Source organism: Schistocerca serialis, chromosome 1, assembly GCF_023864345.2.
Source record: "Schistocerca serialis cubense isolate TAMUIC-IGC-003099 chromosome 1, iqSchSeri2.2, whole genome shotgun sequence".
Taxonomy (NCBI): Eukaryota; Metazoa; Arthropoda; class Insecta; order Orthoptera; family Acrididae; genus Schistocerca; species Schistocerca serialis.
The window spans coordinates 743,345,197-743,365,552 of NC_064638.1; the positions used below are offsets into that span (position 1 = coordinate 743,345,197).

General features: G+C 44.6%; 1 protein-coding gene across 1 annotated transcript; it reads right to left on the reverse strand.

The window, feature by feature from the left end:
- Window positions 1–1,830: 1,830 nt before the first annotated feature.
- On the reverse strand, window positions 1,831–13,102 carry LOC126458134 (uncharacterized). Its single transcript, XM_050094980.1, has 3 exons — window positions 13,015–13,102; window positions 7,234–7,395; window positions 1,831–3,866 (listed from the first exon to the last, which is right to left on the reverse strand). Exons 1-3 carry the CDS (start codon window positions 13,078–13,080, stop codon window positions 3,558–3,560), a joined length of 537 nt encoding a protein of 178 aa, XP_049950937.1. The 5' UTR covers window positions 13,081–13,102; the 3' UTR covers window positions 1,831–3,557.
- Window positions 13,103–20,356: the final 7,254 nt, after the last annotated feature.

The following is a 20,356-nucleotide window of genomic DNA, read 5'->3' on the forward strand; positions in this document are numbered from 1 at the left end:
CACACTCCGCTGCAGAGTGAAAATCTCATTCTGGAAACATTCCCCAGGCTGTGGCTAAGCCACGTCTCCGCAATATCCTTTCTTTCAGGAGTGCTAGTTCTGCAAGGTTCGCAGGAGAGCTTCTGTAAAGTTTGGAAGATAGGAGACGAGGTACTGGCAGAAGTAAAGCTGTGAGGACGGGGCGTGAGTCGTCTTCGGGTAGCTCAGTTGGTAGAGCACTTGTCCGCAAAGGTCCCGAGTTCGAGTCTCGGTCGGGCGCACAGTTTTAATCTGCCAGGAAGTTTCATCCTGTGTTCTGCTGCACCAAATCCCTATCATAAATCCTCTGAATGAATCTGACAAATTCCTTTCTTGCACTCGCTAGGTCATCTGTTCTTTCGTGTCCCAGATATATTTTACCTACTTTTATTTACACTACACTCACCCGGATCATCAAGTGGATCATCGAACCATCAGCTGACATATACACAAGCACCAGCTTCCCATAGATGCAACTAAGATCACCTACGAAATCTGAATCGCCTGTTTCTGGTAATATCATCTGTATGGTTTTCACTGTTATGTTTTTTTGACCACATTGCATTTTAACGAAGTGTGCTGTTGAAGAACTTTTAGACTCTGTTGCCTGAACATCTCCCGTGAGAGGACGAAATAACAACAAAAAATAATGTTTTTGTCTTTTGTGTTGACAAAATTCACTTAACGTTTTCAAGGTTAAGTTTCTGCTACGAAACATTGAAATGTTCGGAACTACTTATCATTTGACCAAATGTATACCTGTTACTGACATTGTTCGATGGTTTACTAACCTAAGTCTTTCTCACATTCATGTGACGTTTTCAGTTTTGCGAAATTGGTTCAAATGGCTCTGAACACTATGGGACATCACTTCTAAGGTCATCAGTCCCCTAGAACTTAGAACTACTTATGCCTGACCGAGGCAGAATTCGAACCTGCGACCGTAGCGGTAGCACGGTTCCGGACTGTAGCGCCTAGAACCGCTCGGCCACTCTAGCCGGCTTTGCGAAATTCCAGATGTTTTTAATCGGCTGCCTGTTCTTCATTCAGACAATGCTTCCACTGATAGCACAAGGGCCGTTTATAGTTTCATCTTTATGTATCATTCGTTAACAGAATTCAGTCGTACTTTCACGTCAGCTCCACGGTTTCCTATAGTCTCTGTGGAAATGCTGTCTCCAGTGGCTGGCTTTAATTTGTCGATTCAAAGTCAATGCTCCAAACGCACGTAGTCCATTTATGAGGACCGCCGCTATCAAGTGTCAGATTTTTGACTCCTTTGCTCTTTATTGCCTTATTTTTGAATGTTTTGCGTCCCATTATGTTATCTGGATAATTTCACGATTCAACTCTCTGAATTTCAATGTTCTCCACTTTTCATGAAACTGTCATAATCACTTACAGCGAAGTGCTTAACCAGGCTTCGTCCAGACGAATTTTCAGAGAGGAAGGAAAAGATCGACGCTAAAGCTGTCGGAACAGTAAACTTGGCGCTGAAGGTAGAACGTTGGATGTAGTGGATGCATACAGATGATAAGACTGACAGCAGATAGAAGAGTTAAATGACACCATCATTTGATAGAAACACTGACCACACGGAAAATTCGCCAATTAGCACATTCGTGTACTAGGTCGTATTCTGCCCAGAGATCTGTCATTTATGATAAAACCGGATACGCCAAAAACTAAATGCTATCTGAGAAATTTGTTTTAAAGTTTTTTAGAGGTAGTGAACACCAGGGAGGCAATATTACCACATAACTATACGTATCATTTGTCATGTAAACAAATGGTTTCAGTAAATAAGAAAAGTATTCTTGAAATTATTTATTTTGCTAATAAATTACAAATAAAATATGAGTAAAAAATATAAATAAATTATATCACAGTATTTGCAAGCACTGAGATCACTCAATAACTCCATCTGAGTATTCTGTTTACGATTTCGAAAACAGTGTTACACACACACACACACACACACACACACACACACACACACACACGCATGCACGTACACAAGCACATACATACACACATAAAAATCTATATACACAGAGTTGGCCATTCTGCAGTTTTATGTATCGATGCACTTGATCTGCTTATAAAGATGGCCTGACAAGGAACATAAACCTGCTGTACTCTTCACATCAACTATGTGATTACATGAATGGAGAAGGTGAAGTTTTCTGGTAACTTTTAGTTTCCTAAATCGCATCACGATGGAGATGAGCCACTGTTTCCATTGGTAAAGAGCGGTTTCTTCCATCTTTGTAGTGTATTTACTTGAGTTTATTCTATGAAAATCCCTGTAATAAAACTACTTGTCAGTATAGACTCAGAGATACGCATTCTTGTTCTTCATCTGCACAAAAGAAAGAACCGACAGGTTACAATATATGTCTGACGCAGCCCATACCCCACGGAAGAGAATGAACATTGCTGTTCAGCATGCATTAAATATTATGACTAGAATTCGCTCTACATTTTTAACGTTTCACTTTTATTTAGTTGTGTAGTTACGAGCAACAGAACTATACGTATTTCGTTGAGCAGTCCGCCCCTTCCTTCCACTAAATATACTACCAAAATACTGAATGGACAACACGTTATGTTCTATTTACTCCATCCAACAGACGGAGAGAGAGAGAGAGAGAGAGAGAGAGAGAGAGAGAGAGAGAGCTTTGAGAACCAATGGATACACTACAGAATAGTTCATCATTATAACCACCAATTTTACATGCAGTAACATACGAATTACTAGTTATGTGCTCCCAAAAAGGGAATCATGAGACTCTCTTGGGTATTTTCTATCCCGCACAATAGAAACAAACACTTTCCGCCACAAGCGCCAAACGAGAGCGGTGCTCGGGTTCATGTCGACAGCACCTAAGTGCTGGAGAACGCAAATGTCACATTCACAGTTTGTACTTCACAGGAGTAGTTGCGAGTCCTTGTACCATAATCGTAACAAAGTCGGTCAACAGCAGAGTACAAGCTGTCCGAAGAGGAATCCAACACAAAATCCACAACACAAAGAGGTCATTAACACTGGGCTATAGTACGATGTATCCTGAACAGCTTTGGAGTTGTGTACATTGAAGTAGACAGGCTGCTTGACGCCAGAGGGTTTGAGCAATAGAGTCGGAGTCTGCAGCTGCCTATAGCATGCCCTACACTGCCCGTATCGATATCATCACCCGGTGGTAGATCAGACATGTCCACACCTTCACTGTTGTTGGATGAGGACGCAACAGCGCATCTGGGGCTTTGGTTCAGTGGCATATTCATGGATTCTTGTGGTCGCGGTCCAAGAGGCGAAGTTGCACTTTTAGTTTTCCAAACATCACTGCATTGTGGAGAGTCAGCAGTACTCACGGATACTGCCCTGATGTGCTATGAAGTTCCAGTTTGCTGATCCTCAGGATCACAGGGTCGTGCATCAGTATAGTTGTGGTGGCGACACAAGTGGACACGAACAGACAAGAAGACCTCACTTCACAGCTTGTCTCACCAGCTGAACCTGAGTAGGTTTTTCAGTATCACGGCAGCAGACCAGCCTCGTGTGCGATGACAACAGAGTAGGGCGGTGGCGAGTCGTCGGCAGCAGGAGCGTCCGCACTGTTGATGCGAGGTGGGACTTCGAGTATGATGCCCGCGGGCAAGTGGCACGTGCTGGCATCGGCAACCAGCACTATGGTGACGAGGAGTGCGAGTGCGGCGCGGGTGACCTCGCGAGTCTCCCACGGATCGGTGGGGCCCCACGCACTGTCCCCAATGGCCGCCGACCCCAGTGACACACCGCCGCACGCCGCGAACAGCACCGCCGCTGCCCAAACGTACAGCCGCTCCTGCAACCACGTACATACATTTCACTCTTAGCAGGCAAACACAGAACTGTTTCAATAGAGTGTATGAGTATTTGTGTGCATGTCCATGATCTCCTCACAAACCCCCGAATCGATTTCAGTCAAATTTGGCATAGAAAAAGCAGGCCTCTCGAGTATCAGCACTGTGAGATTTATAGCCTCCTAGCTCTAATAGGAGCGGAGACACGCGCGAAAACGTGTTTTTCCAGCCCCTGGCGTATAGGTTGCCTTGCACGGCATTCATGTTGTGTGGGAACAGTATCAGCCTGCCAAATCGACCTGCTTTGCATGGCAGTCTCCATGTCAGAGGTGAGAAACAGTTTTCTGGGTTCCAACATGATGGCAGATGTGTTATGTTGTAGTAGTATCGGCACACTCTATCGATCTGCACTGCATGCCAGCCTGTACATCAGGGGCAAATAAATGATTTTCCACCCCCTAATGTCTAGCCTGACATGTATGACAGGCGTGTTGTGGCAGTATTATCGGCTTGCGTTATTGAACTGTATTGCAAGGACTACAAATGCCAATTAGCACTGCTGGGGACAGGTTGAGAAAGATAGAGTTTGTGATGCATAGAGTGAAGTGGAGGAGGAACTGGACAGAGGGATGGGTGCACGTGGAGGTGCATTAGGCAGGTGGCTGTTGGATGGTGAGCAAGTGGAAAAGGAAGTGGAGGTGGAGAGAGAAAGAGAGAGGAGGGAGGAGGATATGATCAGAGGGAAGGGAAAGGAAGATATGGTCAGAGAGAGGAGATGGAAGAAATGGACAACGAGAGGGGAGGAGGAGATGGGAGACAGAGGGGGGGGGGAGCCAAAGATAGATAAAGGTGTGAGGATGAGATGGACAGACAGAGGAAGGAAGAGGTGGACACAGAGATTAGAAGCTGTCTTCAGTATATGTGTTGAACACCTGCAAGGAAAAGAGTGGTGATAAGTAATACAGACTGGGCATACAATCTGAAGCTGTCCTCTCACAGGCTGCGATTTCCAAAGTCAAGGCCAAACGCAACATGTTTCTGACGTCAGAATGTGGAAAATACACATTGCGAAGTTATTCTGAACATGCATAGCAATCATCGAACCAATCAAGTGATGTGAACGCGCATTAGAACATGAACCAGTGAAATGGAAGAACACCACCTACTTCACATGCAGGCCACATCTCGTTTCAGTACAAAGAGCACCTTGCCTGCTTGGACACAGAGGGAAATAAATGTATTGCTAAATGCGTTTAAAGAAGAATAGTGTCTGCAAAACGTCAAAAGTTCAAATTACCATAGGAAATATTGTTGGGTGGAGGCTCTATGCCGTGTGTTTATTGAAGCGAAAAGCTAGTTTACGCTAGTCCCTTTCGAGAACTCGTGTGTAGTTTGCGCGCTTTGGCTGTAGCAGCCATTTTCCACTCGAGCATACTACGTAACGTCACGGTACAGATAAGTAAGTTACTGTATGAGTAAGACAGATCGTTCCTTAGAGTTCCGCAGTGTGGCAGAGACCACATCAGCGCGTCGCTCATTGAATGCAATGCCCCGCTTGAAGGCGGACTTTGAAGGTGGGGGGGGTGGGGGGGACAGTGACGGTGCTGGCGCATAGGTGAGAGGCTGGACTCGTATTTGGGACGACATCGGTTCAAATCCCCCGTCTGGCCAACCAGATTTAGATTCTCCGTGCTTTGCCTGCATCGCTTCAGCTGAGTGCTGGGATGCTTACTTTGAACACGCACCGCCAGTTTCGTTCTCCATTCCACTTCTATCCGAGCTTCTGCTTTTAACAATCTCGTCGTCGACGGTCAACAAACCTTTGCCTTCATTTCTTCTTTCCTTGCACAGTGACCGTCTTGTAAAAGAAATTTGTTTTTAAATTATATTTTTCATCTTCATGCTAAACAAATGGTATCATGGCCAGGTTCGTCTTCGTCTCCACCTAATACACGTGTCCTGAGCGACACACCAACGTCAGGTTTCGTTGCAAATTACGTAAACTGAGGATCGAGGGAGATGGCGCAATGGTTACCACACTGGACTCGAATTCGGGAGGACGGCGGGTCAAACCCGCGTCCGGCCCTTCTGATTTAGGTTTCCCGTGATTTCCCTAAATCGCTTCAGGCAAACGCCGGAATGGTTCCTTTGAAAGAGAACGGCTGATTTACCTCCTCGTCGTTCCCTAATCCGAGCTTGTACTCCGTCGCTAATGACCTCGTTCCCGATGAGATATTAAACACTAATCTCCTCCTCCTCCTACTTTAATTCCTCGGATGGGGGGCTTAGTGATAACTGAAGTTCTTTTAAAAAATCGTAAAGCGTCGCAGAATCAATAAATAATGTGCAAAAAGATTTACATACTGTGTGATCAAAAAGTCAGCATAAATTTGAAAACTGAATAAATCACGGAAAATGTAGATAGAGAGGTACAAATTGACACACATGCTTGGAATGACATGGGATTTTATTAGAACCAAAAAAATACGAAAGTTCAAAAATGTCCGACAGATGGCGCTTCATCTGATCAGAATAGCAATAATTAGCATAGAAAAGTAAGACAAAGCAAACATGATGTTCTTTACAGGAAATGCTCAATATGTCCACCATCATTCCTCAACAACAGCTGTAGTCGAGGAATAATGTTGTGAACACCACTGTAAAGCATGTCCGGAGTTATGGTGAGGCATTGGCGTCGGATGTTGTCTTTCGGCATCCCTAGAGATGTCGGTCGATCACGATACACTTGCGACTTCAGGTAACCCCAAAGCCAATAATCGCACGGACTGAGGTCTGGGGACGTGGGAGGCAAAGCATGACGAAAGTGGCGGCTGAGCACACGGTCATCACCAAACGACGCGCGTAAGAGATCTTTCACGCGTCTAGCAATATGGGGTGGAGCGCGATCCTGCATAAAGATCGTACGTTCCAGCAGATGTTTATCAGCCAGGCTGGGGATGATGCGATTCTGTAACATATCGGCGTACGTCTTATCCGTCACGGTAGCAGTTACTGACGTTTTGCTGTCCAGCACCATCTGTCGGACATTTTTTTAACCTTTTTTTTGTTCTAATAAAACCCTATGTCATTCCAAGCATGTGTCTCAATTTTTACCTCTCTATCTACATTATTCCGTGGTTTATTAAGTTTTCAAATTTATACTGACTTTTTGATCACCCAACAGATTGCTTCTTTAGTTTTTACAAAAGAAATCTTAAATATCGCTTATTTATAGACTGACGGGGAATGGACCCGTAAGAGAACGCCAATACTGTCGCCAAAGTGCTGTTTAGCATACTACGCCATGCAGACATCTCGTAGCAAAAGATAGTTTGCTGTGTGCCGGCAGCACGGTAGGCTGATACTTACGATGGCAAGTGGCAGCAGGTCGCCGCCGAGCACAGCGAACAGGCGGCCCACTGCGATGAGACCGTAGCCTCCAGAGGCGGCCATCTGGAGCGCCGTCGAGGAGCGCTGCCAGCACTCGCCGTGGAGCGGCGTCAGCAACACGCCGCATATGCAGCATATCATCTGCGTAGCAGAAAAACACACCGTTGTTTCTCACCGCTTCTAGCTAAACCGTAGACTTGCTAAAAATGACTAGGGCGCTCACTGGCACTAGTGTAGCGCTCCCACATTAAAGCCACCATTTGCTGGATAACTCTGCGTTTGCACTTAGTGAACGATGTCAAATAACAGGGAGTTACGAGTATATGTGCAGATACTGTAGCCATCGGTACTTTAATGTGTAATCACTTCTGTGGCCGCGCTTGATTAACCGAGCCGTCTTAGGCGCTGCAGTCATGGACTGTGCGGCTGATCCCGGCGGAGGTTCGAGTCCTCCCTCGAGAATGGGTGTGTGTGTTTGTTCTTAGGATAATTTAGGTTAAGTAGTGTGTAAGCTTAGGGACTGATCACCTTAACAGTTAAGTCCCATAAGGTTTCACACACATTTGAACATTTTTTCACTTCTGTGTCTTAGTTGTTTTTTCTTTTTCTCTGCGTCAAACAATCTTCCTACAAACACTTTTCATAATTTACTATCTGATGTTTTTTGCGTGGTCGCAACTGCATCACTAACTGGACTATGTCTGCAGTATAGACTAACCGTTTTGCGCACACGCGTCCACGCTCTAACACTTGACGTACTGCCTATGAGGAAATATGCATTAATGGCCTGCTCCTGCCACATGTGGTTGGAGGTACTAACCAACCTAAAAAATTGGCCGTGCGGTCTAACGCACGGCTTTCCGGGCGGGAAGGAGCGCCTGGTCCCCGGCACGAATCCGCCCGGCGGATTTGTGTCGAGGTCCGGTGAACCGGCCAGTCTGTGAATGGTTTTTAGGCTGTTTTCCATCTGCCTCTGCAAATGCGGGCTGGTTCCCCTTATTCCGCCTCAGTTACACTATGTCGGCGATTGCTACGCAAACAAGGTCTCCACGTACACGTACACCACCATTACTCTACCACGCAAACATAGGGGTTACACTCGTCTGGTGTGAGACGTTCCCTGAGGGGTCCACCGGGGGCCGAACCGCACAATAACCCTGGGTTCGGTGTGGGGCGGCGGAGGGGTGAAGTGGACTGCAGTAGTCGTGGGGTTGCGGACCACTGCGGCTGCGGCGGGGACGGAGCCTCTCCGTCGTTTCTAGGTCCCCGGTTAACATACAATACAATACAATACAACCTAAAAAATACTACTCCTAATACACTAACGGAGAAAAACTAATTCACTTTACGACCGAGAGCAGACAAGCAATTCTACGTGAAACAACCACATAAATCAAGGTGGGACGTCTGGTGAACGTATCCGTTAGGACAGCGCGGCGAAATTTGGCGTTAATGGGCTACGGCAGCAGACGACCGACGAGAGTACTTTTGCTAACGCCGCGTCAGCGCCTGCAGCGCCTCTCCTGGGCTCGTGACCCTATCGGTTGGACCCTACTTGACTGGAAAACCGTGGCCTGGTCAAATGAGTCCCGATTACAGTTGGTAACAGCTCAAGGTAGGATTCGAGTGTGATGCAGGTCCCACAAAGTCTTGGACCTCAGTTGTCAACAAGGCACTGTGCAAGTTGGTGGTGGCTCCATAATGGTGTGGACTGTGGAATGAACAGGATCCTCTGGTCCAGCTGAGCCGATCATTGCCTGGAAGTTGATATGTTCGGCTACTTAGAGGCAATTTGGAGCCATTCCCAAAAACGTCACGTTCCAAAACAACGATGAAATTCTTATGGATGACAATCCGGCATGTCTCCGGGCCACAGTTATTCGCAACTGGTTTGGAAAACATTCTGGACAACGAGCGAATGATTTTGTCACCCTGATCGCCCAACATCAATGCCATCGAAAATTTATGGGACATAATCGAGAGGTAAGTTCGTGCAGAAAATCCTGCACCGGGAACACTTTCGCAATTGTGGACGACTATAGAGGCAGCGTGGCTCAATATTTCTGGAGGGGACTTCCAACGACTTGTTGAGTCTGTGCCACGTCGAGTTTCTGCACTACATCAAGATAAAGGAGCTCCGACACAATATTACGAGGTGTCCCATGATTTTCGTCATCTCAGTGTAAGCATTAACGGTTTGCTCTTGGAGATACTAACTAATCTGAAACATACTACTCTGAATGACTATAATTACTAACTTACAAATAAAGTAAATACTGAAGTAATGTTGTTAAGGACACTGTCCTCAGTCACAAATAAAAATATCTGCACTTTCACCCCTAACGCCTTGTATGATAAAACATTGCATACACAGTGACATAAGATATGCAAATAATGTTCAGAAGGACTTTGCATCCCTAAATAAGTGTGAAGACGAAGTGGCTAATTCAAACAATATTGGAGATCACAGTTATCCAGGTCCAAGCAGACTGAAGAAAAATATGATAAAGTTGTGGAAAGGAAGGTAGATAAAACTGTGCCATGCAAATATAAATTCAAGATTAAATAAGCGCAGAAGACAGACATTGAGGATGTACCAGCAAATATTAAACAAGAACCGAAATTGAAAACTTTAGTAAACGATAAAACAATCCCATCATCTGCTACTTCGTAATTTTTATGCAACTGTCTTGAATTTATAATTTCCTGAATTTTTGCTTGTACATGTAAGAAACGAAATCTACATTCTTAAATACACATCTGTAACCTCCCGACCTTTAATGTGGATCTAATTCAGTAAACTAAGAAATTACTCTCATTAAAGACAGGCTTGTTTACTCAGTAAGAATTGTAAAGAAAATACCCTTTTATTTCGTACTTCAGTTTCCTTTCAAATAGCTAGACCAATATTCATATTTTTGCCCGCAAATGGCGTCTCCAATTCGGAAACAACAGTCTCACTTCTCAGCTAAGGCGTGGTAGGGGCTTGCGTTAAACACGGCTGCCAGTACATTCGCCATTCCGTACTGCATAATAAAGATACAGTAGCAGGTGAGGTTTGTGAATGATGCCAACACGTAAAGACCGTTCGACAAACGAAATAAAAATAACAAGCACATATGAGCCTGAAGCCAGTTAACGACCGTAAAGCAAACAAGGAGAGAAATAACTGTATGACCCTCGTACTTCCACGGCCATGGTCAGTTACGAAGCACATACTTCGTTATCCTGACGAAAAGCACCTGCAGTCTACAAACCATAACATGGTCCACACACACGCACTCACACATGCACATGAATTTTAGTGAACCTTAAATGAAGTTTGAAAAATAGCTATGAAGTTGCATGAGTTCCATACTTACTTGTGTTACTGATGTATGAAAGCGAGATCAGATAAGACAGAGGGAACAACTAAATTAATGTATAAGTAAACAAATCAAAATGCGACGCCAGCTAGTTACTTTTTCAGACGATGTAACAGGTTAAAGATCGTATGAAATACAAACAAATACTACAGTATATTATTGGTAACTAAAGAAAAATACGGAAAAAAATAAAAAGTGCAAAAACCGTGCATATCTGGACATAGATTCTCAGGTGATACAACGGTTCTTACTGAAGGCAAGTAAGATCTCAAGTAACTATTAAGTGACTTGGGCAGGTAATTTAACAAAGAATCTCGATTGCTGGCAAACCAAAGAACCATACAAGTTGAGATGAACAGCAGACAGAACAATAACTACTTTCTAAAGATTAAACGTGGGGAAGGCCCAGTTGTGGAAGAAATAATTATCCTCTACTGGAAGCAATGTAACACCAAATGGCTAAATTTTGAAAAACGAAATGTTAGGACCGCTTTGAAATCGCCATGGAACGCATTTTTCACAAAAACAGGAGAAAATTCTATTAAACATACGACAAGGAATAGAATTTTGCACTTTATTTCCGAAGCACACGTAAACAGACGAAAAAAGATATACACTTGGAAAGTGCGAGAAATGCGATAAAAGTCACACTGATTTAAATGCATAAATGAGGAAAAGAGTCCCTTAACAGCCAATCGATCGGCGGAACTCCGCTTCTTACTCAGAATAAACCGTTCTTCATCAGTTGTGACACCTGTTCCACATCCCGTTGATACTGGTATATGCAGACATCACTGGTGATCCGTTTCTTTTCATGAATTCCGATGCTTATTCTTACAGAATGCATTTGAAGGAAGACATTCAACACGATCATGGTACTCCCAGTCGAATGGAATCCTGTTGAGGATATTCGCCATATGCATGGCGGGTGCGTTTGCAGCTAGGCCAGTACCGCTAGCATAGGGCTGAAATGCTTCCTTCAAAGACGCTACGGCCCTTTCTGTCCCCCCTCTTCTCCGGTGGAGCTGGTGCTTCGCCCCCACAGGCCTCGGCGATCTGACATCAACTGGTCGGAATCAGTGTCATCAGGGACTCGACGACACGTAAAACCATCCATTCATATTTAATGCACCAACGATACAGAGCAATTTAAAATGAATATAGTGATTATGAACAGTTACAACTATGTAATGCACAGCGATACATGGATGTGATACATGGAAAATTACCACAGAGAATGAAAAGGAAGTCCAAAATTTTGATCGTCACCCAAGAACAGAGAATTAGGAGTCGGATGTCAACACAAAAATTGTTCAGTTCATTTCCCTTCATTGAGCTAAGTGATTCAACAAACACTTCATTGCCGCGCGGGATTAGCCGATCGGTCTCAGGCGCTACAGTCACGGACTGTGCGGCTGATCCCGGCGGAGGTTCGAGTCCTCCCTCGGGCATGGGTGTGTGTGTTTGTCCTTAGGATAATTTAGGTTAAGTATTGTGTAAGCTTGGGGACTGACGACCTTAGCAGTTAAGTCCCATAAGATTTCACACACATTTGAACATTTTGAACAAACACTTCCTTGGCCATGCTTGGGTAATGGCTGATACTACCGCTTTAAGTGGGATTCCACCGATTATATCTTTCAGCAAGACGGAACAGCCTCACAACTAGATATCGAGGGTGTTGCCTCGGTCATATTGAACACCACTACGCTGAGTCCCGCTAATGGCCACATGAGTCTCCGAAGCTAACACCTATGGATTTATTTTTACGGAGTTTTGTGAAAGATCTTATGTGCGTGCTTCCCTCACCGAAAACAAATGCAGAACTGAAAATGCTATCGCGTTGATTGGTTCCAATGGCTCTGAGCACTATGGGACTTAACTTCTGAGATCAACAGTCCCCTAGAACTTAGAACTACTTAAACCTAACTAACCTAAGGACATCACACACATCCATGCCCGAGGCCGGATTCGAACCTGCGACCGTAGTGGTCGCGCGGTTCCAAACTGTAGCGCCTAGAACCGCTCGACCACTCCGGCCGGCATCGCGTTGGTAGCTGGGCATACGTTTCAGAATGTTTGGCGTGAAATGGGTTATCGCATAGATATTGTCCGTGTAACCATACATAAACCATATGAAACAACGTAAAAAAAAAAGAAAGTTGAACTTTCTTCTACACTCTCTTTCGTTCTTCCAGTTGTAGTGCTGTGCATTTAATAGTTACAGCCATTTGTAGCTGCTACGTTCATTAACAGTTGCCGTGCATGTAGAAGCAGATAATTACACGCTCTCGTTCATCGGTACGCTGAGTAGGTAATCTTGTAACGCAAAGACACAACGCGACAGTAGTCGTTGGCAACACCATTACATAGCGGCGCGAGACGGCGGGCTCACCATTTCTGTGCAGATCATGAGCACTCGCATGTTGTGCACCTCCCTGGGCGTCATGGCGTTCCCCATGACCGGCGCGCAGCAGACTGCTCCTCCAGGCCGGGCGCCACACCGCTTTAAGCTTCCAGGCGAAGCGTGCCCGCTCCGCTGGCAGACTTCCGTGTAGTCCGCGGGCGTCGTCTCGTTGACGTCACGGCGTTTGTCGGCCTCTCGCAATGCTGAGCGTACGGGCGTCTTATCCACCGTCATAGAACCGTGTGTATCTTACTTCCGTTAAAGCGAAAGGTCTGGGAACAGTGAAACCCGGTCGGAGCGTCTCTATCTGTTACAGCCTTATCTTCAGCGCTTAGGACGTGAATTGCAATGTTTTCTCTCACAACACAAGATATACGAAAACGCTTTTCGCCGATTCACTTTTCCGAACCATCGCTGATATTAACTGGGAACCAAGGAAATACCAGACATCTGCACCGCTGAGCTCAGTTTAGCCCTCAAGAAGAACGTACGGCATATACACTACGTGACAAAAAAATTGAAGCACTCAAAAGACGGATTGAGGTCAGTGTGGCTTTGTATATGTAGACACCGTCGCGCGAATGTAAATCGTTAGTGTTGCCGCCTAAGGAATTACCGCTTCTTGTCTAGGGTACCGTCGACACAGCAACACAAACGGCTGCGTTGGAGTGGTGCCGTGACGGGAAACATAGTCTGCTGGTGAATATCGTTGCACAGTGTTCAGCGATGAATCGTGGTTAGGCACTACCAGGATGACCGAAGTCGGCGAGTATGGCGAAGACATGGGGAGAGGCCCCATTCATGTTTTGGAGAGGTACAACGGTGTTACCCGAAGTGCCATGGTGTGGAGAGCCATCGGGCATTAGACTTCATGCGACGGCGGGTAGTGACTAAGGAAACTCTGACGGGAAAAAGGTATGTCACGACTATCTTTCGCTCCCATGTATTGCCTCGCGGTCCCGTTTTTCTAGAGGACAATGTCGTCCACTAATCTCAAGTTCCTCTATGAAACTTCTGCCTGATTTGAAGATACTCCTGTGTGCAGCAAGACATTTGAATCTATCCCCGATAGAACATATGTGGGCCAAACTCGGATACCAATTATGTTCCATTACCAGTATTCAGGATATCAAAGAACATTTAGAACAACTGCTGTTAAAATAACTTCCGGGAATTCAGCCAGGTAACACTTTCAGCGACCGCCGATATTTCGGCGGGAGAACGCCCCGCCATTTTCAAGGCAAACTACAACGGACAGGCGACGTACATGCAAATTTAAAACCTCGGTTCTCTGACTGATGCAGAAAAGGCAACACACACCCTGAACACTAGTGCCACTAAAGATGACCAAATTCAGAGCTATCGATAGTGAGACTACGAACTCGCAGGTGAGGTGGCATTGACTCTGTCCCTCTGTTTCTTGACAAGGGAGAGAGCCGGATTCCAAACAGAGTTTAAACAGAAACCTCCGTCCCTGTTAACGAGGTTGCTCGCTAATTTAATCTCAACTGCCTCCTTAATAACACTGTCCCAATAGCTGGACGTGCAAGCCAATATCTCGGTGTTATTATATAACATGGGGCGACCAGTATCGAAGCAATGTTCGGCAATAGCAGATCTACTTGGCTGCTGTAATTGTGTGTGCCGTTTATGCTCAGTGCATCGGTCCTCCACGGCCCTGATAGTTTGACCAATATATGCCATGCTGCAGCTACAAGGAATGCGATATACACCCACCTTACGCAGACCGAGATCATCCTTAACAGAACTCAAAAGCGCTCTAATTTTAGATGGAGGTCGGAAAACACATTTCACATCATATTTCCGTAAAATACGACCGACCTTGTTGGAAGTGTTTCCTACGTAAGGCAAAAAGGCAGTAGACTAAGGTGTAGACTCAGAATTATCATCAATCACCCGATGTACAGTTGGTCGGTAGCGCAACGCACGTTCAATCTGTCTATCACTATAACTATATTGGCAAAACGGAACGTCAAGATGGGACAGCTCAGCTAGCAAAGTCTCAGCGTCAGAAACGACATTTGAAAGTTGTAAACGCCAGGAGAAACTCAGATCTCAAACTGATGTTAAGTTCCTATGAGACCAAACTGCTAAGGTCATCGGTCCGTGGGCTTACACACTACTTAACCTGACTTATACTAACTTAAGGACGACACACACACCCATGCCCGAGGGAGGACTCGAACCTCCGATAGGGGGAGCCGCGCGAACCGTGGCAAGGCCCCCAAGACTGCGGGGTTACCCCGCGCAGCAACGTTTACAACAGTTGTGAGCCAGTTTGCTTCAGGAGAGGATACAACGACTTTATAACGCCCTGATAACAGAATTCGTCGTCCATCCAGCTCACTGAGGGGGAGCGGGGATGCAAAGTCATATTGATAAGTGTGCTCATTCTGCCTAGTCCTTCGTAACCACTGAAATAACATCACATTCCCTCTAAATTTGTGACGTTTCGTTTAGGGATCAGCCGTAAGTTACGTCACACGTTAAGGGGGAGGGAGGAGGTCATCAAAGTGTGAAAAAGGGGTGGGAGAAAGGGGGTACGAGTCGTAAGCTTGGTGATGTTACATGTAAAAAGTTTTGTTTTTTAATACGACTGTAAACTTCAGCTCTGGCGCAGAACTTGAAAACATTAACCAATTCCATCATTATTATTTACTAAGGTTTAAATTTATTTGTGCCACTTTTTGGCACGTGGAGGCTGAGCGATGTGATTGTTTTTCACGTTTGCTGTACCTGTGTCCTACGGTGCCGCGCGTTGGCCACCTTTGACATACGCCAAAAGGCCAATACCGCCTGTGACGCCTTGACAAAACCCGCCACCGCTCTGATTTCGACTTCGCTGAATTGTTTATATTCAGTCGAAACTTGACTTTGTCTGAGTGATGCACGTTTTTCTCTTAGTTCTAGTATTTTGTGTTTCTCAATTTATCTGACAGATTTAAAATAAGTAAAAAAAAGTGATTTAGCTATGCTTTCAAAAATGTTTCAAATGGCTCTGAGCACTATGGGACTCAACTTCTGAGGTCATTAGTCCCCTAAAACTTAGAACTAGTTAAACTTAACTAACCTAAGGACATCACAAACATCCATGCCCGAGGCAGGATTCGAACCTGCGACCGTAGCAGTCTTGCGGTTCCAGACTGCAGCGCCTTTAACCGCACGGCCAGCTATGCTTTACCGCAAACTATGTGAAGTATACAGTGCAGCTGATGCTGATAAAAGCAAACAAAATATACAAGCCGAAGTTAACACCTTACGACGAAGTTTGAAAAGTAGTAATAATATTGAAGGTGCAGTGGATTCAAATCTCAAAGAATTGCAAATAAAGCTGACGAAAAAGAAAGCGCATTTATCGATTTTTTTTCGAAAGGTTCTTCTTCGTCAAAACCAGCAAAACAATTAGTGCCCATGGACGTAAAAGTAAGTCTGAGTTTTATATTATTTTAACATTTCGTTCCCCCCGCTAAAAATACATTTAGCGTTCTGCGGGAAACTGAAAAACAGAACAACCTACTCAGTTACGTTCAGTTGTTATTCACTACATATTGGAAAGCAAAAGTGGCAATGCAAGTTACCTCAAACAGTACCTAAATCAACGCCTAGTCAGAACACTTCTAGAAATAAAATTGTGGTACCAGAACCCGAGCTCAGTAGCTTGCTGTTAGCACGCGATGCTGGCACAGCGACAGACGGAGCAACACAAAGAACAACAACATTAAGGAAAGACATTAAACAGGAAAGAAACATAGTGAAGTATCAGCACAGCCGAACAACAGAAAAAAACATGTCGTGCTTAAGAAAAACAAAGCGTTCTAGAAATTTGTGAAGGTAATTCCTACGTAGCAGCAGCTCTTGAAATTCGAAACACTGTTGGTCGGTCTGGAGTGGAAGAAAATCAATCCGGTTTACTTGAAGTCACATAGGAGATTGCAGTTTTTGGTGGTGCAGCTGATGGTCGACGTTGTACTGAAATTACAAGGTGCTGCAAAACACTGGACAACGTACGAGCCGAATTATGTAAACAAGGCTATACTATCAATCGATCTGGTTTATATTTATGACCCCTTCCCAGACGAGTCAATACAGACTAGGGAAAGAAGCACATGGTAACTGTTCCTGTTAAATTCTGCAAGCCAGGCTCTGTGTTTCATGTAAAGCATAAAGATGGCAAATTATTTACACCACCTATAACAAAACCTTGAACCTTTAGCTTTAATTTCGAGCCCTGGTGAAGCATTCTTTTTATCTGTGGATGATAAAGCTTATGTGCTATTAGGCATTACAGCAGAAAATGATGAAGAACCAATATTATGCATCTTGACTACAATCTAAAATCATGATTTCATGGTCGCTGAAAAACATAAACTTCTTCCTTCTGTTTCTGTGCGTATTGTAATAGAGATGGTGAAGGGAAATCTGAAGCTATAATTCACTCAGAGCCTAAGTTTGTAGCGATTCGTGGTGTACACCATTCTTCCTCTGACGCAGAAACTGTTGCCACAGACGTACACAGACTTTCTAAATTACCAGTTTTCGGAAAGTTAATGATAACTCGAGAAGGTTTTGTAAAACCCGTGTTTATTTTCACTTGCGATGGTGGCCCCGACGAAAATCCACGATACGAGTGAGTTATAGTTTCAGCTGTACAACGTTTCAAAGATTTTGAATTGGCTTCTATTTCCATTGACACAAATACTCCACGAAGAAGTTCATTTAACAGAGTGGAGTGACGAATGGCGTCTCTTAGTCACGAACTTACTGGTGTTGTGTTAAAGCATTGCAGTTTCAGTTCATATTCTGATTCCAGTAATCAAACTACTGACTTGGAGCCAGAAAAACGGAAGTTTCAGAGTGCTGCCTAATATTTGGTGCCAACTGGTCATGGACAATTTTTCTGTGGTTGCCGAATACATTGTTCCAACGGATACCGGACTGGATATCGTACAGGCTAGGACATAGAAAAAAAGTGCTACTTGATACGCAATTCACGTACGTGCATCACAATATTTTTATACAAATTGTAAAATGCGAGGCTGTCGCATGTTGCGTTGTGAGACGATCTAGCCTGTAGCCGTTATTACGAGAGAGGTTTCTACTATCTCCTGCTTTGATTAAACAGTTTTCAGACGGGAATGTACCCGTAGGAAATAATGACTTAGTTCCCTACTCTCCATATGGGCACTTCACTTTCTTTTGCCAGGCACTGCAGTAACTTATCAAAACATGGTTTTCTGCTTGCCTTCATGCTCTTGCAGTCTTATGCTGTAATTCTATCACCAAAGCTATAGTCTGTGAATCATTTCAAGGTTCGGATTTTTTGTGTTTTGTCTTATGAATTTATATACAATCGCCACTGTTGACGCACCCTTACATACAGTGGTTTGAGTAATAACAGCTACCATTCACAGTGGTTACCATTCATCACGAATATTTGTGACAATACCGTGGTGTCATTTTTCAGTAGGACAAAGCTCGTCCACAAATGGCATGTGTCTCTATGAAATGTCTGCATGATTTTGAGGTACTCCCTTGTCCAACATGACCCCTGGATCTGTCCTCGATAGAACATATGTGGAACCAGCTCGAACATCACCCACTTTCCTTGTTCGTGCATCCCAGTTACTGCTTTTGAACGGCAAGGTTTATTATCAGTACAAGTATTGATCGACAAAGAACTGCATTTATACGTAGTAAGTCGTCCGCATCCTGAGACTACAACTCTTTTAACCCCTAAAAGGACGGCTGAACATTCGAAAATTAGGGTAGCATATGACTTACTCATTGTCCTCCGCTGTCTTTGCCCGGGGCTGGGTGTCTGTGTTATCGTCATCATCATTTGTATCCGCCCCCGGCAGCTGAGTGGACTCTTGTAGCTTTGTTTTCGTCACTTTTGCTCTTGCACATGTATATTAAGAAAAAGAATTGACAAGAAGGGCGGGATAATGGGTTAGTCTTCCCGTTCAGAATTTAATAATTGTTTGTGCTTGAACTAATTTGTTGATTTTCATTTTTGCAGCTATATTAAATGATGATTTGACTACGGTTGTCTGATTTTCGTGAAAATATCAAGTCAATCTGATAATAAAAAAAAAAAGTGGTCAGTGCGACAGGATGTCAATCCTAAGGGCCCGGGTTCGATGACCATGCGGCTTTTCGCGGATGATGCTGTAGTATACAGAGAAGTTGCAGCATTAGAAAATTGTAGCGAAATGCAGGAAGATCTGCAGCGGATAGGCACCTGGTGCAGGGAGTGGCAACTGTCCCTTAACATAGACAAATGTAATGTATTGCGAATACATAGAAAGAAGGATCCTTTATTGTATGATTATATGATAGCGGAACAAACACTGGTAGCAGTTACTTCTGTAAAATATCTGGGAGTATGCGTGCGGAACGATTTGAAGTGGAATGGTCATATGAAATTAATTGTTGGTAAGGCGGGTACCAGGTTGAGATTCATTGGGAGAGTCCTTAGAAAATGTAGTCCATCAACAAAGGAGGTGGCTTACAAAACACTCGTTCGACCTATACTTGAGTATTGCTCATCAGTGTGGGATCCGTACCAGATCGGTTTGACGGAGGAGATAGAGAAGATCCAAAGAAGAGCGGCGCGTTTCGTCACAGGGTTATTTGGTAACCGTGATAGCGTTACGGAGATGTTTAATAAACTCAAGTGGCAGACTCTGCAAGAGAGGCGCTCTGCATCGCGGTGTAGATTGCTCGCCAGGTTTCGAGAGGGTGCGTTTCTGGATGAGGTATCGAATATATTGCTTCCCCCTACTTATACCTCTCGAGGAGAGCACGAATGTAAAATTAGAGAGATTAGAGCGCGCGGAGGCTTTCAGACAGTCGTTCTTCCCGCGAACCATACGCGACTGGAACAGGGAATGGAGGTAATGACAGTGGCACGTAAAGTGCCCTCCGCCACACACCGTTGGGTGGCTTGCGGAGTATAAATGTAGATGTAGATGTAGATGTAGACCGGATGGTCGGAGATTTTCCCCGCTCAGGGACTGGGTGTTGTGTCGTCCTAATCATCATCATTTCATCCCCATCAACGCGCAAGTCGCCGAAGTGGAGTCAAATCAAAAGACTTGCATCCGGCGAACGGTCTACCCAACGGGAGGCCCTAGTCACTCGACATTTGCATTTGTATCATCATTAGTGACAGCGGCTAAGATTGGATTGTGTAAAAATTGGACTGTGTAAAAACTGGGACTTTGTACGGGCGCTGATGACCGCGCAGTTGAGCGCCCCACAAACCAAACATCATCATCATCATCATCATCATCATCATCCGCTGCCT